Source organism: Enhydra lutris, unplaced genomic scaffold, assembly GCF_002288905.1.
Source record: "Enhydra lutris kenyoni isolate GAN:26980312 unplaced genomic scaffold, ASM228890v2 scaffoldscaffold46, whole genome shotgun sequence".
NCBI classification, from domain to species: Eukaryota; Metazoa; Chordata; class Mammalia; order Carnivora; family Mustelidae; genus Enhydra; species Enhydra lutris.
The window spans coordinates 11,998,645-12,018,778 of record NW_019154130.1 but is presented as its reverse complement, the minus strand read 5'-3'; the positions used below and the strand labels follow the sequence as shown (position 1 = coordinate 12,018,778).

The 20,134-nt window shown below is 49.9% G+C and overlaps 1 protein-coding gene across 1 annotated transcript in view; it reads right to left on the bottom strand.

Moving 5' to 3' along the window:
- Positions 1 to 6,043: 6,043 nt before the first annotated feature.
- The window catches only part of LOC111156493 (ring finger protein, transmembrane 2), a 66,849-nt gene continuing 52,758 nt past the window's right edge, over positions 6,044 to 20,134 (bottom strand). The window contains exons 8-11 of the mRNA XM_022517430.1: positions 19,383 to 19,532; positions 18,141 to 18,206; positions 17,905 to 18,006; positions 6,044 to 8,886 (exon numbers count right to left, since the gene is read on the bottom strand). Coding sequence (XP_022373138.1) covers positions 8,752 to 8,886; positions 17,905 to 18,006; positions 18,141 to 18,206; positions 19,383 to 19,532 — 453 coding nt within the window. The 3' untranslated portion in view covers positions 6,044 to 8,751. The remainder of the gene's footprint in view (positions 8,887 to 17,904; positions 18,007 to 18,140; positions 18,207 to 19,382; positions 19,533 to 20,134) is intronic.

The window sequence follows — 20,134 nt, the reverse complement described above, 5'->3', positions numbered from 1 at the left end:
AGGACGCAAGTCCCCTCCCTTTTCTGCACCTTCCCATGTGGACTTTGATACTTCCATGTCTGGGGCGCTGGAAGAGAGATGCCTACTGTGTACCTAGAAAATTTGCAAAGACTGGTGGGAATTAGCTCCAGAGTTGACCAACCACCTGGGGAGGGATGCTGGTGGAGGAAAGAGTAAAATTGCAAAAGGCAAAATAGAAGGAAAAAAGAAAGAAAGCGAGGAGGACGAGGGGCAGTCTGGGATTCCATTTCCAAAAGTCTTGACAAGTCCTAGTCTCTCTGTACCTGTGTAGGTCGATAGCCAGTCCCGCTATCAGAACAAGACAAAAGGGATTTTTTTTTTTCCCTTCCAGTCTGGTGTCTCTGGTGCTTCACCTAAATTTTGCTGGTGCTGTGTTCTTGCCGTTGCTGCCATGGCGTTCTGTTGCCAGACTGCAAGGCCAGGGGACGAGAGAGTTCTATTTTGCTGTTTCAAATTCTTTTTTTAAAGGGACAAGTCGCAAAAGTGCCACTTGAGAGTCTCTGCTCTTTCTCTGTGGGGATGAAAAATCCAGAGGTGTTTTGGAGCAAATCCTGGGGTCTGGGAGGGAGGAAGGGAGGGGGAGGTATCGAGTGCTTGCTGGTTACTGAGGTGGAAAGCTGACCTCATATGTGACTTGTTTGCTATATCCTCTGCCCCCGAGAAAGTACCCGGGGAGTACAGCCCATGGCCTCCCCTACTCCCCAAGGGGATTTCAGGGCTTAGATTTTATGGATTAAAGAGCCAAGAAATGGCTATGTTCTGGTCAAGGGTGATTTATAAGCAAGAGGCACTGGGGAAGGGAGGGGGTCATTTAAATGAAATGCACCAGCATCTCACTGACTGACAGAGGGTCTGATTTTTTTTGTTTGATTTCCCCAGGATGAGCTACTATTTTCAGAAGTTTCTAGAAGGGCTAAAAAAAAAAAAAGATGTGTGCTGGACTGAGACTTGGCTGCAAAGACTCTTCAGGGAGCAATGATTATATTTTGCTTTTATTTTTTAAAAAATGTAAAAGAAAAAAAAAAACCCAGGTATTACTCCTCTGTGCTGGGTCTTACACAGTGCCGTGTGCAAAGCTGAGAGGGTGGGGCACCAGGCTTCAGGGTCAGACTGTCATTCTGCAGGCCACCACCCAGTCCCTATGGACAGGGGGGTCCACTGGGCTGATTAGCAGACACCCTTGCTGTTCTAAGAAGCCAGCAGAGGGATCAGCCGTTGTTGAGGTTGACATGGGGCTGAATTATTCCCCATAGGCTTTGGTGAAAATTACCAGGTCCTTTAGAATGCAGGACCTTTTAGTGCTGTTGCAAGCTGGGAGCTGTCTTTCTTTCTTTCTTTCTTTTATCCAGGCCTTATGTTTTCCTAAATAGACTTTTAAAGACAAATGTGACCCAAAGCTGCTGAAGGTGAGGGGAGCCCCCACCCCCACCCCCAGCCAGCTTGTTGATGGAGAACTTGCTTCCTTTCATTCCGGGGGGCCCTCCCCCCCAGTTATGTTTGCAGGGGATGGGTGTGTACCAGGGTCTGCAGAGAGCAGCAGGCGACATCCCCAGCAAGCCACGAACTTAGAGAAGGCAAATGAATTAGAATGATAGGAAACACAGTCCTTGTCTCTGTATCGTCCCTTTCTGAGCCAGACGCTAGAGTCTTTCCAGCTCAGCCTATTTTCTGGGGAGGGGGTTTTCATTACTATAATGGTATGTGATCACAGCTCTCTGCTGTGTTGAGGCTGCACCTTCAACACGGCAGTGGGGCCCTGCTGACCATCTAGACACGGGAGAGGGGGAAAGGTCAGAGAATCCCTTTCTCAACCCTGACTTGCCTACCAGCTTCTGACATTTCCAAGGGAGGATCCAAATCCAAATGCCCAGGTTGGCATTTGGGGCAATTTTGATTTCAATGAAGCCACACCGCTGAGAACTGGGCACCCTTGACCTCCTGATGGAGCTTTACAGCCAAGTCCCTTGTACATATTCTCTTGTATTAATAGAAAGTGTGTATTTATCTAATCCTGGCTTTTTCTTGCACATCATTAATTTGAGTGCACTTCTTGACTGCCCCGATTTTTGACAAGGGGTTGTTTTTAATGCTTGTTTTTATATGAGATTTGACTTCTTGATGGACATTTGTATTAGGAAATTGAAGCATGATATATATGTATATATTGTCCCCACCGTCTCGGAGGCTGCATTACTTGGATTGCATGAGATAGTGGGGTGGTGTTTCTTCTTCTTCTCTTTTTTTTTTTTTTTTTTTAAATATTTCCACAGTGTGCAAAGTGCTGGCACCATCCCTCCCTCTCTCCCCCGCTTTTCTCTGGCTGCCAAGGAGTCATTGATTTTGATTAGCTTCACTGCAGAGCGTCTGTGAAGAGAGGGAGAGGGAGGGAGGCTTTGAAATAAATTTTAAAAAAGACCTCATATCGGGTTTCAGCAGACAGCAGAGTGTGTGTGTGTGTGTGTGTGTGTGTGTATGTGTGCATGCGCGCTTGCGTGTGCATGTCCGTGCAAAGCAGAGGGAGGCCTCTGAGATCATTGTTTAGGTAGCTTGCTGCATAATGAGGTGAGGAGGAAACAGAAGGGCCTCCTTCCTGATGGTGCTGGTTGCTCTCAGAGGGTGGGGGTCTGGGAGCCACAGGGATCGGAGCCTCCTGGGACCTCAACGTTCCCATTCCAAATTAGATCCATTCCCTTCTGGAAGCCTCTCTCCCCATCCCCCAAAAGCAAGTAAGATCTCTTTACCCCATTTCAAAGTTGGGGTTCCAATTCACGATCCTGGTACAGATGTAGCTGGAATAACATTTCTGGGGGGGGGGAGCGCCTTTCCCCTCTCTGGCTACTGTCCATGGTCCTAGGCCATGAGCATCTCCTAGAACCCAGTTCCCATTTTGTTTTCCTCTCTTTCTTTGGGCTACTGGAGACTTCTTTTCCACTTCTTCCAGTGGTCTCATTTAAGAAAAGAATTAAGAAATTCTTTTCGATTTTGATGGGAAAAAAGTGGTGATTTAAATAATATTGTCACAGGACAACGTGACTTTGGTTTCACAATTTATGTTTCTCACGATGATAAAATATCACTTCCCTTTGTTGGGAAATTGGGGGAATCCAGTTGGTCCTGCACAAATATCCTTTGGGGACACTGGTTTGCCACTGTGAGTGGCCACCTGGTATCAGAAGCTGCAGTGATCAGAACACAGGTTTTGTTCTTCTATGTGGATACCAATTCCTTTTCTGACTCTTTCCTTAAGTCAGCCTGAGCCAAGCAGAGTCGGGAGTTGCTTGGGGGACAAAGAGGGACAGGCTAGACACCCTGGCCTACTCCCACAGTGATGGAGGATATTGATGTCAAAAGTGTCATTTTAAAGCTTAAAACCAAAAGTTTTTTTTTTTTTTTTAAATATTAATTGTTCATTCCATACCTATTTACTGAGCACCTACAATGGGCCAGGTTGCAGAATCCCATCTGGGAAGAAACTTAGGTATGGAGCAAGGAGGGGCAGCCCTGCTTGGAACCAGATGATGCTAATTGTCCCTTTCTGGTCTGGTTCACGGTCTTTAACAGATTCGTCAGGTCATCCCTATGACCCCAAGCCTCGCTGACAGATTGTTCTGTAGTATTGCTATCTAAGCACCGCACTATCGTGAAGGCAATTTAAAAGCCTGTGATCTCAACTCACCCGCAGCATGAAGAGACTGGTTCTTGCTGCTTCACATGGTAACGAAAGCCACCATCGACAGCGCATGCTCACCAGCCCGGAGCCCTGTGCTGAGTGCTTAACACGTGTCCCCTCAGTTATTCCTCATACCCATTTTGGAAGACAGCAGTTATTATTCCCATTTTACAGTTGAGGAAGCTGAGACTCAGACATTTTGTAACTTTGCCTAAGGCCGCACATACAGAATGAAGTGGCCAAGCCAAGATTTGAACTCAGGTCCGTGTGACCACCACCCAAACCCATGAGCTAACGACCCTGCTACACTGGATTCCCTCCTGAGCTGCTCCAGGGCACTGCTAGTTCAAGGGCAAGCACAGCCTGGGACCCAGCAGGGGAGCAAGGGAGCCTGACTTAGATCCACTGTAAGGAGTGTTGGATTTGGAGACACTCCAGGACAGGCTGGATGGTTTAGGTGGGGATTTTATGTATTTGTTCCCTGCCATTTGTGTCCTTAATTTCTATAAGGTCCCTGGAAGGAGCATCTAGTCTGCAAACAGGGCCTGTTCAACTTACTTCCTAGGACATGGGAAGCTTTTCTTACCTCTCTCCTGTCCCCTCCCTGACCTGAACCCTTAAGTCTTTTGCACTATAAGTGCCCAAGAGCCTATGTGTGTATGTGGCAGACATGGTTGTGGGGGTGTTTGGAACCTCACCGAGGCCTCTGGCTCAGCCAGAGAGGCAACAAGCTTGGGAACATTCCGTTCTGGGTTCTAACCTTGCTGGTTTGTTGTGCTCTTTTGTAAGAGGAATTTCGTACCTTGGAAACGCTTTGTACATATTTGTAATGACTTTATTAAAAAACTGGTTGTGTGCTTCCAGCCAGAGGCCTTTGCGTTTTCATTTCCTTTTGAAAGGTTGGTCCCCAAAGATCATGGGAGGATCTGTCTGTGCACCCCAATCTACCCTGGGACGGAAGGCCACACCCTCACTTCCCTTCTCTGTCTTATTTCTGAGAACTCCCTAAGGGGAGGACTGGCCCGAACAGTGCCCTTGGGGTTGGCCAAGAGGTTGAGGGAACCTGCCTGACAGTTCAAGGTCAGTGCCCAGAACCATCACTTATGCATGGTGCCATGCAGATAAGCGAATGGCTGTGCAGACTCATGTCTCCAACTATGGGCACATGGGTCTCTCTTTCCCTTACATTCACCTGGTCTAAGATGCTTGAGCGATCAAGCTGTAGTCTTTTCCTAAGAATGGTGGGCTGAGGACAGGATGTTTTTCTAGATAATAGATGCTTTCTTTTCCCTTGGGGACCCACCCCCTCCCCACTCTCAGTCCATGTGACTTAGAAGTATTGACCCTATCCTCCCCACCTCTGTCCCCACAGCCAGGGCTCATCACCTGATGCAGGCTTGGCCAGCAGGGCTCCAAGTCCCAAAGGCTAAAGGGATGGGTTTGGGGACAAACTAACGAGGCAACCTCAGGACTCCTGGGTTGCTAAGCTGGTGGAACATAAGCACAGAGCTTTTGGAGGGCTTCTTACCGCCACATGGGATGGGACTGCCTGGAAATCAAACCGTCTCAGAGCAAAAGTGAGTAGAGGGATGCAATGTCATGATTTTAGCATCACTGGGGCCCCTGAATCCAGCAATACTCCAGGCCCATACTGTTACCTGAGCCAAATAAAGTCTGCCTCTTACTTAAGCCATGTCGAGTTGGTTTGCAAATAACTGCAGCCAAATTCTGCCCGACGATGTTTTTTGTGACTGTTTTCATAACGAATGTCACCTAATGCTATTAATTTACATTTTAAAATACCCATCATAATCCGGCACCCAAGCAAACCCATGATGAATTATAGGGTTACCCTCTGGTTAACCAGAGGTGGGACCCGCGGGTCCCCTGCCAAGATCCCTTCTGACTCTTTCTACCAGTTCAGCTTCCCCGTCCTGTGCCTTTGCATGCTTTGTGGCATCTAGCACCTTCAGAGACCCGTGGCCTCCTCCACGAGCAACCCACATCCAAGGACTGATGGTGTTTGAGTAAGAAAACCTCAGGGTGGGGCAAACTCTGAAATGCAGCTGAGGTTGTAGAGCTCGGAGGGGCCACGTGGAGCTGGGACTTCTCTGAAAGTCACCCTCCTTTTGGCTTCTTCCCCCTCCTTTGCTGGTTTCTCCGGGGAGCAAGCTTAATAAAGCACGTGCTTCTGAATGGATCTGCTTGGGGGCAAAACTGGGAGCAGCCAGCCACCACTGCATGACCGCTTCTCAGCTTTTCTCCTCCAACAGTCCCACCTGGCTTCAAGAGGCTCACGGAGACTCGAGACCACAAACCCAAGTTTCATCGACAGATGATATTTATTGGCAGAAGGGAACTTAAGGGAAAATTAAAAATGCCAAAGGCAGCTCTGTTCAGCCCAGAGCAAAATTACTGAGAGATCCCAGGACTCACTTTACATGTCCTTTTCCCAACCCAAAGTCTTAGGCGCCTGGTGCCTCCAAGCGTCTCTCACTTTCTCCTCTTATGAAGGTAATGAGCCTGTTCCATCCAGGTCCAAAGCTTGCCTTTTTATTCTCACATTTATGATGCCCAAGATCTTTTACATTTAGAGAGCCATCTCCAAGAGTTTCAGGAACTTGAGTCAGTGAATCATAAAATATTAAGAGCAGGATACTCCGATCCAATATGTGATTAATCCTGCTTATAACAAAGGAGTTGCAGAGCCAGGATGGGCAATGGAGAATGTTCTTCTTTCCAATGACAACCCTTGGCTGCTTTTACCCTCATGGTGGGGAACCTATGCAGCCCGATGGTTGGGACACTTCACTGGCTGTTGTCCCTCCTTAGGGCGGAAGTTCTTCCCAACCAAAAGAAAATCTCCAGACGGAACTTCCCCCCAGAGGCTAGGGAATGAATAAGTAAAATTCTAAACTAAATCATCCCACCTGCCCCCACGTGTCCTCCATGTGTGACATTGTTCATAACGTCAAAGGTATGGCTCATTATTTGAAGATTGTTAGAGACGTGTGGGTTTCTCTTCTCTATTTTTTTGGTGGCACCAGTGAAACTGGCAAAACCACGGGTGCCTTCCCCACTCTTCCACAATTGTTAGTTTTTCTGGCTCCAGCAGGTTAACACACAAGGTTTCATCATCCTGGAGATGGCCATGGGGACGTGAAGTGGCTTCCCAAAGTCATGCAGAGTTTGGAATCAGAATCTGCCTTATCCACTCTGTCGCAAGCTAGCACGTTAATAAATCTTCTCCAGCTTCAATTTCTTGTGTCTCTTTGATGGCATCTGCAGGCAGTGATCTTTCTGATAAAAAACCAGCCACAGAAGCTCCCGTTGCTTCCCTTTGGTTCTTCCTCAAGGCAGGGGGACCAGAGTAGCCGCATCCACCCGGCCCCCTTTCCCTCTGCTTCCCCTTCCGACATGATTATCCAGGCAAGTGGGATTGTAACATTGCAGCCATTGCCATAGTAACAGAGCTTGGAAGATGCCATGCTGCCCTGGGAGGGATGTCTTGCTGGGTACCAGGAAAGAGCCAGGGATGTCAGGCACAGGAAAAGGTCCCGGCTTGATAGCACACGGGGGCAAATGTCCTGAAACTATCAGGGATGGTGTGGGCTTGTTATTACTGGCTGAGAGCGAGATGGCAGCAAGTCTCCCACCATTTCTGCTGGGGCTTTGTTGCTAATCTGCTCCTGAGCCACAAGACTGATTTCTCTGTAACGCCGCTGGCACCAGCCATTGTGCTGAGGTTGATGGTGAGTGAAGAGAGTGGGGAGAGGGTTAGGGCAGGCAAGATTCCAGAAGCTTCTAAGTGACTACCTGTGCCATCTTCTCCCACATTCAAAGCAGGGAGGGTCGCACAGGTGGAGAAGCTGTTCTGTTACAGAGATCAACCTCTCTGTTATAAAGATTCTCTATGCCACCACCCAGGCTTGTGGAAAAATCCATAACGTGAATTGTTCATTTTGCTCGCAAGGCCATCAGGGGAGACGGTGATGGCTACAGCCACTGTTGACAGGCTGAGACTTAAGTGAGGGGCAGGATGAGAACAGGAGGAGGAGAGAAATGGGGACAGGTGTGGAGATCCAGTGATATCTGCATCGGGACCAAAGCTGGTCATTCTTGATACCCAAATGCGATGGAGCATCCCAGCCAGAGCCCAGCAAAATGGCAATTTTAAAGACCAACTCTTTCCATGAATCCAGCCACAGCTAGATTTCCAGAGCCAGTGCTCACTGTTGGCATCCTCAGTGGGGCCCAAACCAAATGTGCTATGCACCTGGGCCATGCATGGGCACCAAAATCACCTCTCGTGCTTCTAAAAAGCCACATCTGCTGGGCCCCATGCCTACAGTGTCTGAGCGGCAGGCGAGCATGGTGGCTGAGAGTCTGAAGCCAGACAGAGAGTCCACCCCTGTTAGCTGGGTGACCCTGGGAAAGTGACCACATGGAGCTCTGTGCCTCAGTTTCCTCATCTGTAAAACAGAGGAAACAACAGGACCTCCACCCCAGGGCTTTTGCAAGGATTACAAGAGGTCACCCAAGCCAGACGCTCAGCCGGCACGACGCGCTTGGTATGCTCAGTTATTGCAGGGACAACGTGGGGCCCTGCATTTGTATTTGGGAAGTGCTCCACAGTGAATTCCAATCTGCAGACCTGTGCCATCTGGGGAGAGGCAGCGATCTCCAGGCCCTTCCCTGGATCCAGCATCAGGTCACTATGAGTTAAAATAACGACAGGAAGGACCCATCACCAGTCCCTTCCCTTGGAGGGGGCAGGAGACCCTGCCTCCTGGAGGAGGCCAGATCTGATACAGGAGACTTGCAGGGGAAGAATGGCTGCACCAAGGATGCACACACTATGCCACAGGACAGGAGAGAAAGGTGAAGGTCAGGAGCACAGGGGCCTGGCTTTAGAGAAGGAGGTGGAGAAAGTCAGGAGGCAGGATAGTAAACGCTTGAGGCCTGTGTTCCAGGAAGTCCCTGGAGCTGAACCTAATCACGCAGGCCATCCCTCGGCTTCCAGAGCGTGCCTTGGAGCTTGAGTTCCTTGTCCTTTAGCCCTAATACACCTGGAAGTGTGCTGAAGTGGCCCCGTCCTTCCAGCAGCGCAGAGTATCCACGGCAACCGAGCGGCAGAGCGGGCAGGTGCGCTCCCGGTCCAGCCAGAGGCAGAGGCACTCCTCACAGAACACGTGCTGTGGGGACAGCAAGCAGGACGAGTGTCCCCTATATGCCAACCTTGGTCCTAGGAGCTGGGGACGTAGCAGTGAACAAAACAGACGACTCCAGCCCTCATGGAGCTTGCGCTCTACTTGGGGAGATGACTGGTCCCATGAATCTCCAAAATGTAGAGTATATCAGTGGTAAGTGCTGAGAAGAAAAGCCTGGAGGAAGGGGCTAGGGAGTACTTGGGAGGGCTGCTATGTTCAGCAGGGGGGCCAGGAGGACTTTCACTGAATACTGACATTTGGGTGAAGACTGTGCCCTGAGGATCTCTGAGAAAAGAGTGCCACAGGCAGAGGGAACAGCTTATGCAAAGGTCCTGAGGCAGGAGTATGTCTGCTGTGCTGCTGAGCCTGGGACTGGAGGGAGGAAGATGGGGAATGAGGTGAGAGAAGCTATGGAAGGATACAGATTACATGGGGCTCTCTGGGCATCACGAGGCCTTTGACTTTTATTTGGAAAGAAGTAGGGAGCCATGGTAGGGCTCTGAGCAGAGGAGTGACCTGAACAGGATTTGCCTGTTCACTTTTTTTTTTTAAAGATTTTATTTATTTATTTGACAGAGAGAGAGAGAGAGATCACAAGTAGGCAGAGAGGCAGGCCGAGAGAGAGGGAGAAGCAGACTCCCTACCGAGCACAGAGCCCGATGCAGGGCTCGGTCAAAGGACCCCGAGACCACGAGCTGAGCCAAAGGCAGAGACCCAACCCACTGAGCCACCCAGGCGCCCTGCCTGTTCATCTTTAAAAGATACCTTTAGTCACTGGGTTGAGAACAGAGCTCAGGGGTTAAGGGAAAGGCAGGGAAGCTGGAAATATCGATGAGTTCTCCCACTTACTGGCCATATCACTTGGACAAATAATTCAACCTCCCAATGCCTCAGTTTCCTTATCTATAAAATGAGAGGTCAGGAGGAAGTGGAGGGAATCCCCCCTTTTTCTAAGTAAGCCCAATGCCCAATGTGGAGCTTAAACTCAGAACCTCAAGATCAAGACTCACATGCTCTACTGACTGAGTCAGCCAGGGGTCCCCAAAATGCTGCTAAGAGCACTCCTCTCATAGGAAGATTGCTTCACATTAAAAACATAATAATCAGGGGTGCCTTGGTGGCTCAGTGGGTTAAGCCTCTGCCTTCGGCTCAGGTCATGATCCCAGGGTCCTGGGATCAAGCCCCACATCAGGCTCTCTGCTCAGCAGGGAGCCTGCTTCCTCCTCTCTCTCTCTGCCTGCCTCTCTGCCTACTTGTGATCTCTGTCTGTAAAATTAAAAAAAAAAAAATCTAAACCCCCCCCCCAAAATATAATAATCAAAGGCAGTACACGATTTGCATTTGGAACCTAGATGGGGGGTGGCGGAATCCTAGCTATGCAGGATATTTTGAAGATGGGTGGAGAAATCTGGATATATACCATACATTAGATAATATTTTACATCAATTTTAAATTGCCTGTGTGTGATGGTGGAATTGCAGTTATGAGAGAGAATGTCCTTGTTCTTCAAAGGTAAACACTAAAATATTTTCGGATGAAGAATCAAAATGTCACCAACTTATTGTCAATAGGCAAGGGGGAGAAACATTTACATCAAGAAAAGGCACATGCAAAATGTTCTTGGAATCTAGAAGAAAGATAAAAGGGTGTTCATTCTACTGTCCTTTGGCTCTATAGTTTTGACATTTTTCAAAATAAAAGTGATAATTTAAAACGATAATATGAAAATCCGAATATTGTTTCCTAAAAAGTTAAAAAAAATTAAATTAAAAAGGCACTTGGAACAATGCCTGGTCAATAGTAAATGTGCTATCATTGTTGGCTATTATACAGGAGAGATTATTCATGCCAGACTGTAAGCTTCTTGCAAACCCATTCCTAGCAGGATGTGCAGTAGGTGCCTAACTATAAACAGTGTTAAAGGAGAGCTCCATGATGACCTATGCAACAGGGGGCGAGTCTGATCCAGGGAGTAATCCAGGAAGGCTTCCTCTGGGGGGTGGGGGTGGGCACTTGTGTTAAGGCCTGAAGGATGTTTAGGAGTTGAATGGGTGAAGAGAGGGGGTAGGGATAGAGCACACCAGGCTCAAGGGAGGACCTGGGCCAAGCTCCTCAGATGTGAAGGCATCGAGGCACTCAAGGATGGCCAACATGGCTACAACAGGAGAGTGTAAGAAGTGGGCGGCGGAAGGTGAGCAGGCCACATAGAGCCTCGAAGGATGTGCCTGGGCTCTTGCTATGGTCTGAAGGGCAGGACCCAGGGGTCAGCAGGCCCAGCAGCTTCTCTCGGACTCACCAGGGCACTCAAGGCCCTCCACAATGGCGCCCTCCCCTCTTCCTCCTCATCACTCCCTCCAGGACAGCCAATGTCACGGACACACGGGATGACTTGCAGTGCAAAGCTCAGTCATACTGCTAAGCTTCAGGGCAAGCTGTAATATCTGTCGGGGATGCTCTTATGCCCCTCCTCTGTCCTTATCAGCTGGTGGGCACCTACTTCTTGCAGAAGACTTAGCTCAAGCCATCACACCTCCCCTTCTCCATGATGTCCCCTGTGTTCCATGCCTTCCTGTCTCCTGAAAATCTAAGCACTGACTGTGCCTTCCCCTTCCAGATACCTCCTGGGGAGGGTCTCTCTCACAGCATCACGCGCACGCCTCTGGAATGATCTGCAAACTCATCTGTCTCGTTCGCTGCATTAAGGGCTTCTGGAGGGCAGGGACCATGCTCCCAACAAGGTTCTGAGCACATGGCAGATGCTCAGGAAATGCTCGCTCAATGAACAAATGAGACTTAACCTTGTTCCCTGGGAAAAGGCGATACTTACGTAGAAGAAAGCAACACAAGCCGTGTTCACGTGAAGCTCAATGCTTGAGTCAGGTGAGCGGGAAATGAGAAGCTTTTCATTCCTTCATTCAAAAAACCGTTCACTGAGGCTCTCTCACGTCTCAGTCAGTATTTCTCAAATGTTCTGGTCCTAAGACCCCTTTACAGTCTTAAAAAATCACAGATGGTCTCAAAGGGCTTTTGTATATGTGGGTCAAATCTGGCTATATTTACCATATTAGAAATGGAAACCAAGATCTATTGAAAACACAAGACTACACAAGCACATGAAAGTGAAAGGGAACACCAGGGGGTACCTGGGCCACACTTTGAGAACCACTCTTCTAACTGCTCATTTATCATTTGCCCTGCCTACCCTCTGGGCGGTAAACTTCCGAGAGGGCAGCAACCTCTGTTGTGCTCCCAGTGCCCAGCCCCGAGCCTGCTCAGAGTAGGGACTGTAAAAGCAGCTGATGAAGGAATGTCCTCCCACATAGGTCAGGGGGCAGATTCTGGAGACACTGGCATGGTTAAGACCCAGCCACTGCCATCCGGGAGCTCATGATCCCCTCCTCAGAGAATTAGGCAGGATGGAACCTAGTGCCTAATAAAGAGGTTTGAAGACCACATGTTGACCCAGGGGCCCAGTGGGAGGAGGGAGGAGGTCATCGTCCCTGGGCCTACTTCTAGCATCTGGAGAGAAGGATGAGCCCCTACAGAGGGAGGGAAAGGAGGGGCCCTTCTGGGCTGTGAAGTGTAGGATCGGGTGGGTTTATGGTCAGTGGGGAAGGTCAGTCACGGTTCCCTGGCTGTGCCTCCTAGAGCATGGAGGCGGGTGAACCCCTGGGGTCGCATGGGCCACCCTCCCTGCCCCCTGAATTCCATCCAGACTCCTCAAGTTTTGCTCAAAGATTTGGAGCAGGCGGGTAAAGTGAGGGCTGGGGACAAGAGCCCCCACAAGCACAGCAGCTAACCCCCATGAGAGAGAGGAGGCTCTGGATGGGAGAGGGGCATCTCCTAGCCTGGCACTTGGTGTTCGGCGTGAGCTGAGAAACAAGGAAACAGCCAGGCCAGGTCTGAGTGGATCGTTCAGGTGAGGAGTACAGGTAATGACCCTGGGCCCTCTCCCTCACTGAGCACAGATGCTGTGCCAGGCACTGCTGGCATCGTCTAAGTACAGTCTCACGACACCTCACAGACCCCCGAGACTCAGAGAGGGAGAGCCACCAGCCCAAGGGCACACAGCTGCTAAGTAGTGAGGCTGAAATTCAGCTTCAGGGATGCGGCAGGCTGACTTCTATTACGACTCCCCGTGACCTCCTCCTCCTGGGATTCACATCCTGCGTGGCCTGTCCCTCCCCTTGAATGCGGCTGTACTTACTGACTTGCTCAAGCCCACGGAATACAGTCACGAGGATGGGACGTCACTTCTGAGATTAGGTTACAGCGGATGGGGCCTTCCGTCCTGCTCTCACACTTTCTTCCCACATATTCACTCTGATGAAGTCGGTGTGACAAGGAAGCTGGGGTAGGTTCTGGCCACGAGGAACAGAGGCCCTTGGTCCGACAGCCCATGAGGAACCGAATCCTGCCACCGGCACGTGACCGTGCTTGGAAGCAGAGCCGTCCCCCATGGGACCCTGGCTGGTGTCCTGACTGCAGCCTGAAGAGGGGACCCAGCTGCGCGTGCCTGGACTGCTGATTCACGCAAACCAGGAGACGACGAAAGCTAGCTGCTCTCCGCCGCACAGCGCTGGGCCATTTGTTAGGCAGCAACGGGAAACCGATACAAGAGGTGTCTGCCTCCCTAGTGAACACTCTCCCCGTTACATTCTATTTATACTGGTCACACATGGACAATGTGGACAGGGATGTTTGCAGCCCTTGGTTTTGAAAATGACATCTGAAAGTGGGGCTACTGTCAGACAAGGGACACACACACATACACACCCAGCCCTAACCACAGATCCTCTTGAATCACACGAACCTGGCTAGCTTTGTCCAGATTTAGAATTAATCACTGACACTGAGTATTGGCATAACACGCTATGCTTTTCAAAACCCACACACAGATAGACACGTCATCTCATTTGACTGTATTTTAAAGAGCCTGCAAGCTGCCCAGGGCAAACGTTTTCATTCCTGGGAGACAGAGGACATGGAGGGTCAGTGCCGCAACGAAATGTGTTGCTCGGGGTTGCAAAGTTAGTGGCTGGGACGCTGTGGGTGCTCGGGAAGCACCTGATGCAGAAATGCCCGGATGGAGGAGTCAGCACAGGTGCTGAGCGATCGCAGCTCAGCTGTTCCTTCATTCCTTGGAGGTGATGCGCATAGGCTTCGCTGCTCGGGGCATAGCACGCTCCTAGGAATTTCCAGGAAAAGGTCTCTAATCTCCTAATGCAGCCTTGAGGACATCTCAAAGCAAGAAGGGGAAAGGTCCTGGCCTCTGAAATCCAGGGCTCTGGGTTGGAATCTGGTTCTGCTGCCAAAGAGCAGGGGAGCCTTGAGGAAAGTCTGTCCTTTCTCCTTGCTGAGCCTACCTCTGCCTCTGTAGAAGAGGGTCACTGTTCCCCCCTCACATGGTATCTGGAAGGATGGAAATGAGTAAGGCCTGATATAAAGCATTAAGTGTGAGGCACCCGCAAAGACAAAATCAATAGAAATTACCATTCTCTTGCCCTCCTTCCTTTACATCATCAATATTCAAACAAACCAAAACAAAACAAAATAAAAATGAAACAAACCCGTAGTGACTAAGGGCTAATTGCACTCTGACTTTTCTCTTTGGAAAGAAATCTTTTAAATAAGCCAAGTTTCTGACTGTGTGTTCAAAGTGCCCTTTCCTTGATGTCCCGTCGCCTGGCAGGAGGCATGGCACAGATACTTGGGGAGTGACTAACTGGGCAGGTGCTTCTGCCTGAGTGGAGAGGTCTAACCTCTGGGCATGCCCAGTGTCTGCCTGACCCCCTCTTCCATTGACAATCTGCTTCCCAGGCTCTGATGGGGGGCGGGGAGGGAGGTGGGGCCTGTGTGTGAGTGACACACTGTGCCTACTTTGATGTCCCTTTGAAGGAGAGATAGATGTTCCTTTAGCCTGGTGGGCTCTTCCTCTACCCACTCACTCATCTCTCCTGTTCATCTATCCATTAATCCATCCATCTACCCATTCATTCGTCTACCCACCCAATCCCACATCTACCCACCTATGCACCTGCAGGTGGGTCCATCATTTGTCTGTCTACTCAGTCACCCTCACACATATACCTCTGTCCATGCACCTCTGTACTCATCCATCCACCCCTCGACCTGGCTACCATCCATCTCCATCCCAACCAACCATCCATCTATCCATTCCAGCCCATCTATCTCATGCCATCTGTCCCCTTCTGTCCGTCCCATTCCTTCCATCCATCCATCCATCCATCCATCCAATATTTACTGAGTCAGTGCTATGATTCTCCTGCTAACAAAACAGACACGGTCACCCCTCTCAAGTTTGCCTACGCTTTGGCCAAGAGGAGACAGACCTTACGCAACCAGTTGCCCAGTTAACTAGCTGACAACCGGGATAATCGCTATGAAGAAAAAACACAAGGATCTCTGAAGCCATACTGCTGGAAGAACCGGCTAGTCTGGGGAAGCAGAGCCAGGGAAGACTCTGACTGGGGAAGAAATACTTGACTCATTCATTCATTCTTTCCAAGTGCTCAGGAATTAACGAGGCCCTTTTGCCTGTGGAAGTCATCTCCGCCAGCCCAGGCCCAGCTCCCAGCAGCAGAGTGAGACTAGTTTGGCCAAGGCTGTGGGCTCCGACCACCGCCGTGTGTGGGAAGGTGTCATGGCACCAGGAGAGGAATGGGAGAGAAGCAAACACATGAAGGCTGGGAGAGCTTGCCAGAAAGGAAGAAGCAAGACTTTCACCTTGACATCATGTTCAAATCATCGCTGCCACGGAGAAGGCTATACAGATGGCTCTGAACCATATGAAAAGATGCTCAAGTGCACTCGTAATTAGGGAAATGCAAATTAAAAACTGCACAGAGATTGCGCTCGTCACCTGTCAGATTGGCCAGGCTCAGGAAAGGCTGGCACGTGCAGTGTGTTGGTAAGCGAGGGGAGCAAGAGGTCGTGTCGTGCTCTGCACCGGGAGCATAAACGGATACAGTCTTTATGAAGGGCAATTTAGCAATATCTGTCAAAACTGGATACCCTCTGACCTCGTAATTCCACTACTAGGAATTTATCCTACCGAGAGTCTGCACATGTGTGAAATGGAACGCGTGCCAGGAAGAGCCAATATGGACTGAAACCTGACCAGGCGTAGCTCTAAACGCTTGACTGGCTCAACCCACTCAGTCCACACGATGGGCCCGGGTAGCTGCTGTAGGTCTCCCCATTTCTGACCTCTCCTGACAGCCACCATTGTAATTACGGAAGATTATAAACTACCAAGTGCCCATCCCTAGTGGAATGGTAAAACCAACAGTGGTCCATTCAAGAAGGGGGATAATAGGCAAAGAAGGAGGGCTCTCTTAGGACACTGTTTCCAGTCAACGAGGAAGGATGCAGAACACAGTTTGGGGGAGAATATGAGACAACATAGGTCTTTCTGAAAACGACGTGTGTGTGTGTGTGTGTGTGTGTGTGTGTGTGTTTGAACATACAGTGTTTTAATTCCATAAAGCATCTCTATGAAGATTTAATCAAGGAAACTAGGAAGCTAGGGGGAGGGTAGGAGGCCAGTCACTGTTTTCCTTGTGGTATATTTAAAATGCTTTAAAAAATAAACTTTTAATTTTGGAATAATTTTAGACTTATATAAGAGTTGTAAAGATAGTGCAGAGAATCCTTATTTAGCCCCCTCACTAAGTTTAAATTCCCCAATATCATCAGCTCGTTTTACTTTTACATCAAAGCCAAGAAACCCCCATTGATACGTGACCAACCGCTGAACTCCAAACTCTGTCTGGATTACCTCAAATTGGTTTTCCAACTCCCGTCCTTTCTCTGTTCCAGGATCCAACCTTGGTCCCATGCTGCACGTAGCCCCTGTGACTGCCAACTCATGAGTTCCTCAGTTTGAATTCTGAGTCATGCAAATATATTCTCAATTTAAAAATAAATAAAATGCAAAAAAGAAACCTCCTAACATCCCCCAAACATAAAAAAAAAAAAAAAAAAAAAAAAAAAGAAATGTTGCTGATGCCAGAAAAGGACCTCACCTCCCTGTCCTCTGACCCCTGGGCAGGGGGCAGCATGGGGGTTGGTGGTGGTCGCCAAACAGGGGAGCAGCCGTGCTCCTGTTTCTACCAGTGTGCCTGCTGCAAAAAGCCTTCCCAGCCTGGAACTCATCGCTTTCTGTCCCGGTCCCCCGGGATGCTGCATGAATCTCTCTTACACAGCACTTATCACTGCCTGCCTTGTTTCATAGTTATTTATGTATGTGTCTGTCTCCCCAAGGAGACCGGGAGCTGCCAGAGCAGGGAACAGGGTCTGTGTGCCCTCTGCCTCCCCTCCCCAGTATCTGATAGGACGCTTTGGCTCGTATACATCTGTTGAACTGACATCCTAGCCCCTGATGTCAGGAGGAGGAGGGGTACATTTAGGGAGTTAAAAGGGAGTAACCAGTACTCACTGCCATGGTTTGGTGGCCCACAACTAATAACGAAAACAAACGGTAATAGTAATTACAGTGATGATAAGAATTTTAACAAGAGCCATTTTTACAGGTGACTAATTCAAATTTTGCTCTTTCACTGATGATCTCATTTAATCATAATCATAGCTCTATGAAGTCGGTATTACGATGCCCATTTTATAAACGAGAAAAGCCAAGGCTCAGGAAGATGGAATGATCCACCCCTGAAGGGTTCAGAGTGCTGTCTGGATTCCTACGCCGATGAATCTGACTATGGCATACTGAATTTGTCATTTTTGACGCTGGACTGATAAATCCAGGGCTCACAGAGGTGAAGGAACCTGCCCAGGGCCACCCACCGAGGAAGAGGCAGAGCCTGTCCGATCCGACTCCAGTCTTAACCATCCTGTCCCTAAAGACCCACCGCAGAACCCTGAGGTTTGGTCACTGGAGAGGCACATGGGACTTCTGCATGGAACATGGCCCTAGAGGCCCCCCAGCCTCTGTCCCCTGCTGGCCCCCGCCCAATCCCGCTCACCTGGCACATGAGGATCAGAGGGTCCCGGAACTCGGCCTGGCAGATGGCACAGATATCACCGGCTTCCGTGCACTGCTGCCCAGTGGCCCGGACGCCGTAATTCTGTATGAGGGAGGAGAGAGACATACGGCCAGCTGGGGACCCTCCCCGGAGCAATGTCCTCAGGAGCGCTGCAAGAGCTGTCTCTGGCTCCTGGTTCTTTTGACTTCAGTGGAGGCCATTTGAAGTCAGCTCACCTGAGAGGTGCAGAGAAGCTTCAGGGCTTTCCTAACTCCGCCCACACGACCACAGATGTCGAACGACTGAAAAGAGAGGGGAGTGATGGCTGAAAGTCTCCAGGCGTTGTTTAGGATCTTTCTTACCACTCCCAAACCACCTCCACTGACCCCTTGTCTTTGATGATGAACATTTTCAGGACACTCTATCCCATCTAGAGCTCCTCATTCCTATCACTTTTGCTTGGCATTTGGCTTGCTGCCTTCTGTCAATAGTCTCCCTTGCTACCCGGGCCAGGAAAGCAAATACAGGACACACATTCTACCTTTCCCCACTGCCACGCCCAGCACAGGCATTGCTAATTGATCACAGCACCCTGATTCTAAACCCAGCCAGCTCGCCAGTCAGACATTGCCAGTCGATCAGAATCAGCAGGCAAGAGAAGCCCCAGTGGCTGATAGGGCATGGATTGCCCAGCTAGTCCTGCTGGGAGGAAGAGAAGGGAAGAATATATTCCCCCAGGATTCTCTAGAGCCAGAAATAGAGAAGGGAAAAGAAAGAGGATGATGTGTTTATGGGTGGGGGGAAAAACCCGATTTGTACCTAGGAATGGAAACAAGTTTGGGGGGTGGTATCATCTACAGGTAAGAGCTCCAGGCTTTGGAAGCAGGCTGCCCAGGTTTGAAACCCACTCTGTTATCGTTAGCAGAGTGACGCTGGGCGAGCTGCTTCTCTCTGAGCCCCCATCTCCTCGCCCATAAATACAGGAATGATGATGGAAATATGTGAAGGGAGAGCATCTGGTGAGCTTTATGGGCAAGAAATTATGGTGGATTTAACCGCAAAAAGGAATGAAGTATTGATATATGCCACCATGTGGATGAACTTTGGAAACATGATGCTAAGTGAAAGAAGCCGGCCACAGAAGACCACACGGTGGAGGACTCCATTTATGCGAAATGTCCACAACAAGGAAGTCCATTGAGACAGAGAGCAGACTGGTGGTTGCCAGTGGCCGGGGGATGGTAGGGAGCAAAAGGGGGAGGGATGGCTTAATGGGTACAGGGTTTCTTTTTGGCGTGATGAAAATGTCTTGGAACTAGATGTGGGGGTGGTACAGCCCTGCGTACGTGCTCAGTGCCAAGGAGTTGCCACCCCCCCCATTTAAAAAAAAAAGATTCCAAGCTCCCTGCTTGCCCTCAAGACCTGGCAAATGTGTGGACTTTCCTCATGCCAGCCCTTAAGTCTCCGGACCACCTCACCTTGCAGAGGCTGTAGAGAACAATCAGGACCCCTCCTAAGAAGTAGCTGTTGGAGGAGTCATCCCCCATGATGTATTTATACCACAGCTGGATGGGGACAAGTGATCGGAACAGCTGGCTCAACTCCTCGATGACCAGATAGAACTTGCCCTGCAACCACACAGAAAGCATCAATTATTATTAGCTGTAAAAGACCCAAAGGACCCAGCCGGGGGTCCCCCAGCCTGGGCAGTAATGATGTCCCAGGTCACAGGCAGGCCATTAATCAGCTTTGGAAAGCACTCAGACCTGCTCCTAATGGGTTTGCGATATGGCCAGGGAGACGTGGCCCCTGCCTGCCGCCCTCACCCACTGCCCACCAGCCTCGAGGAGCAAAGCTCGGAGGATCGCATTTCAGGGAGGGAGAAACTGGACACTTCTGTCAGAGGGCTGGAGTGTGGGTCACTCCCCAGTGCCTGCTTTGGCTTTGGGGCCACAGTCCCTAGCCCCACGCACAGATTGCCCTTGTCTCAAGGGCTGACCCAGGCATCACGGGGGGGGCCCAGCCTCCGGGGCAGGGGCTGGATGGACAATAGGAGGCAAGTAAGGGCAGGCCTAGAGGTGGAGGGGGATATGCGTTCTTCTTCCCAGCTATCGTCTGCAAGAGCGCAGGGGCACATCGGGGTGAAGAGATGCATTTGGGATTCAGATGGGGCTGGGTTTGAAGTTTGCATTGCTGCAAGTTCACGAGCCCCGGCTTCCTCATCCACAGA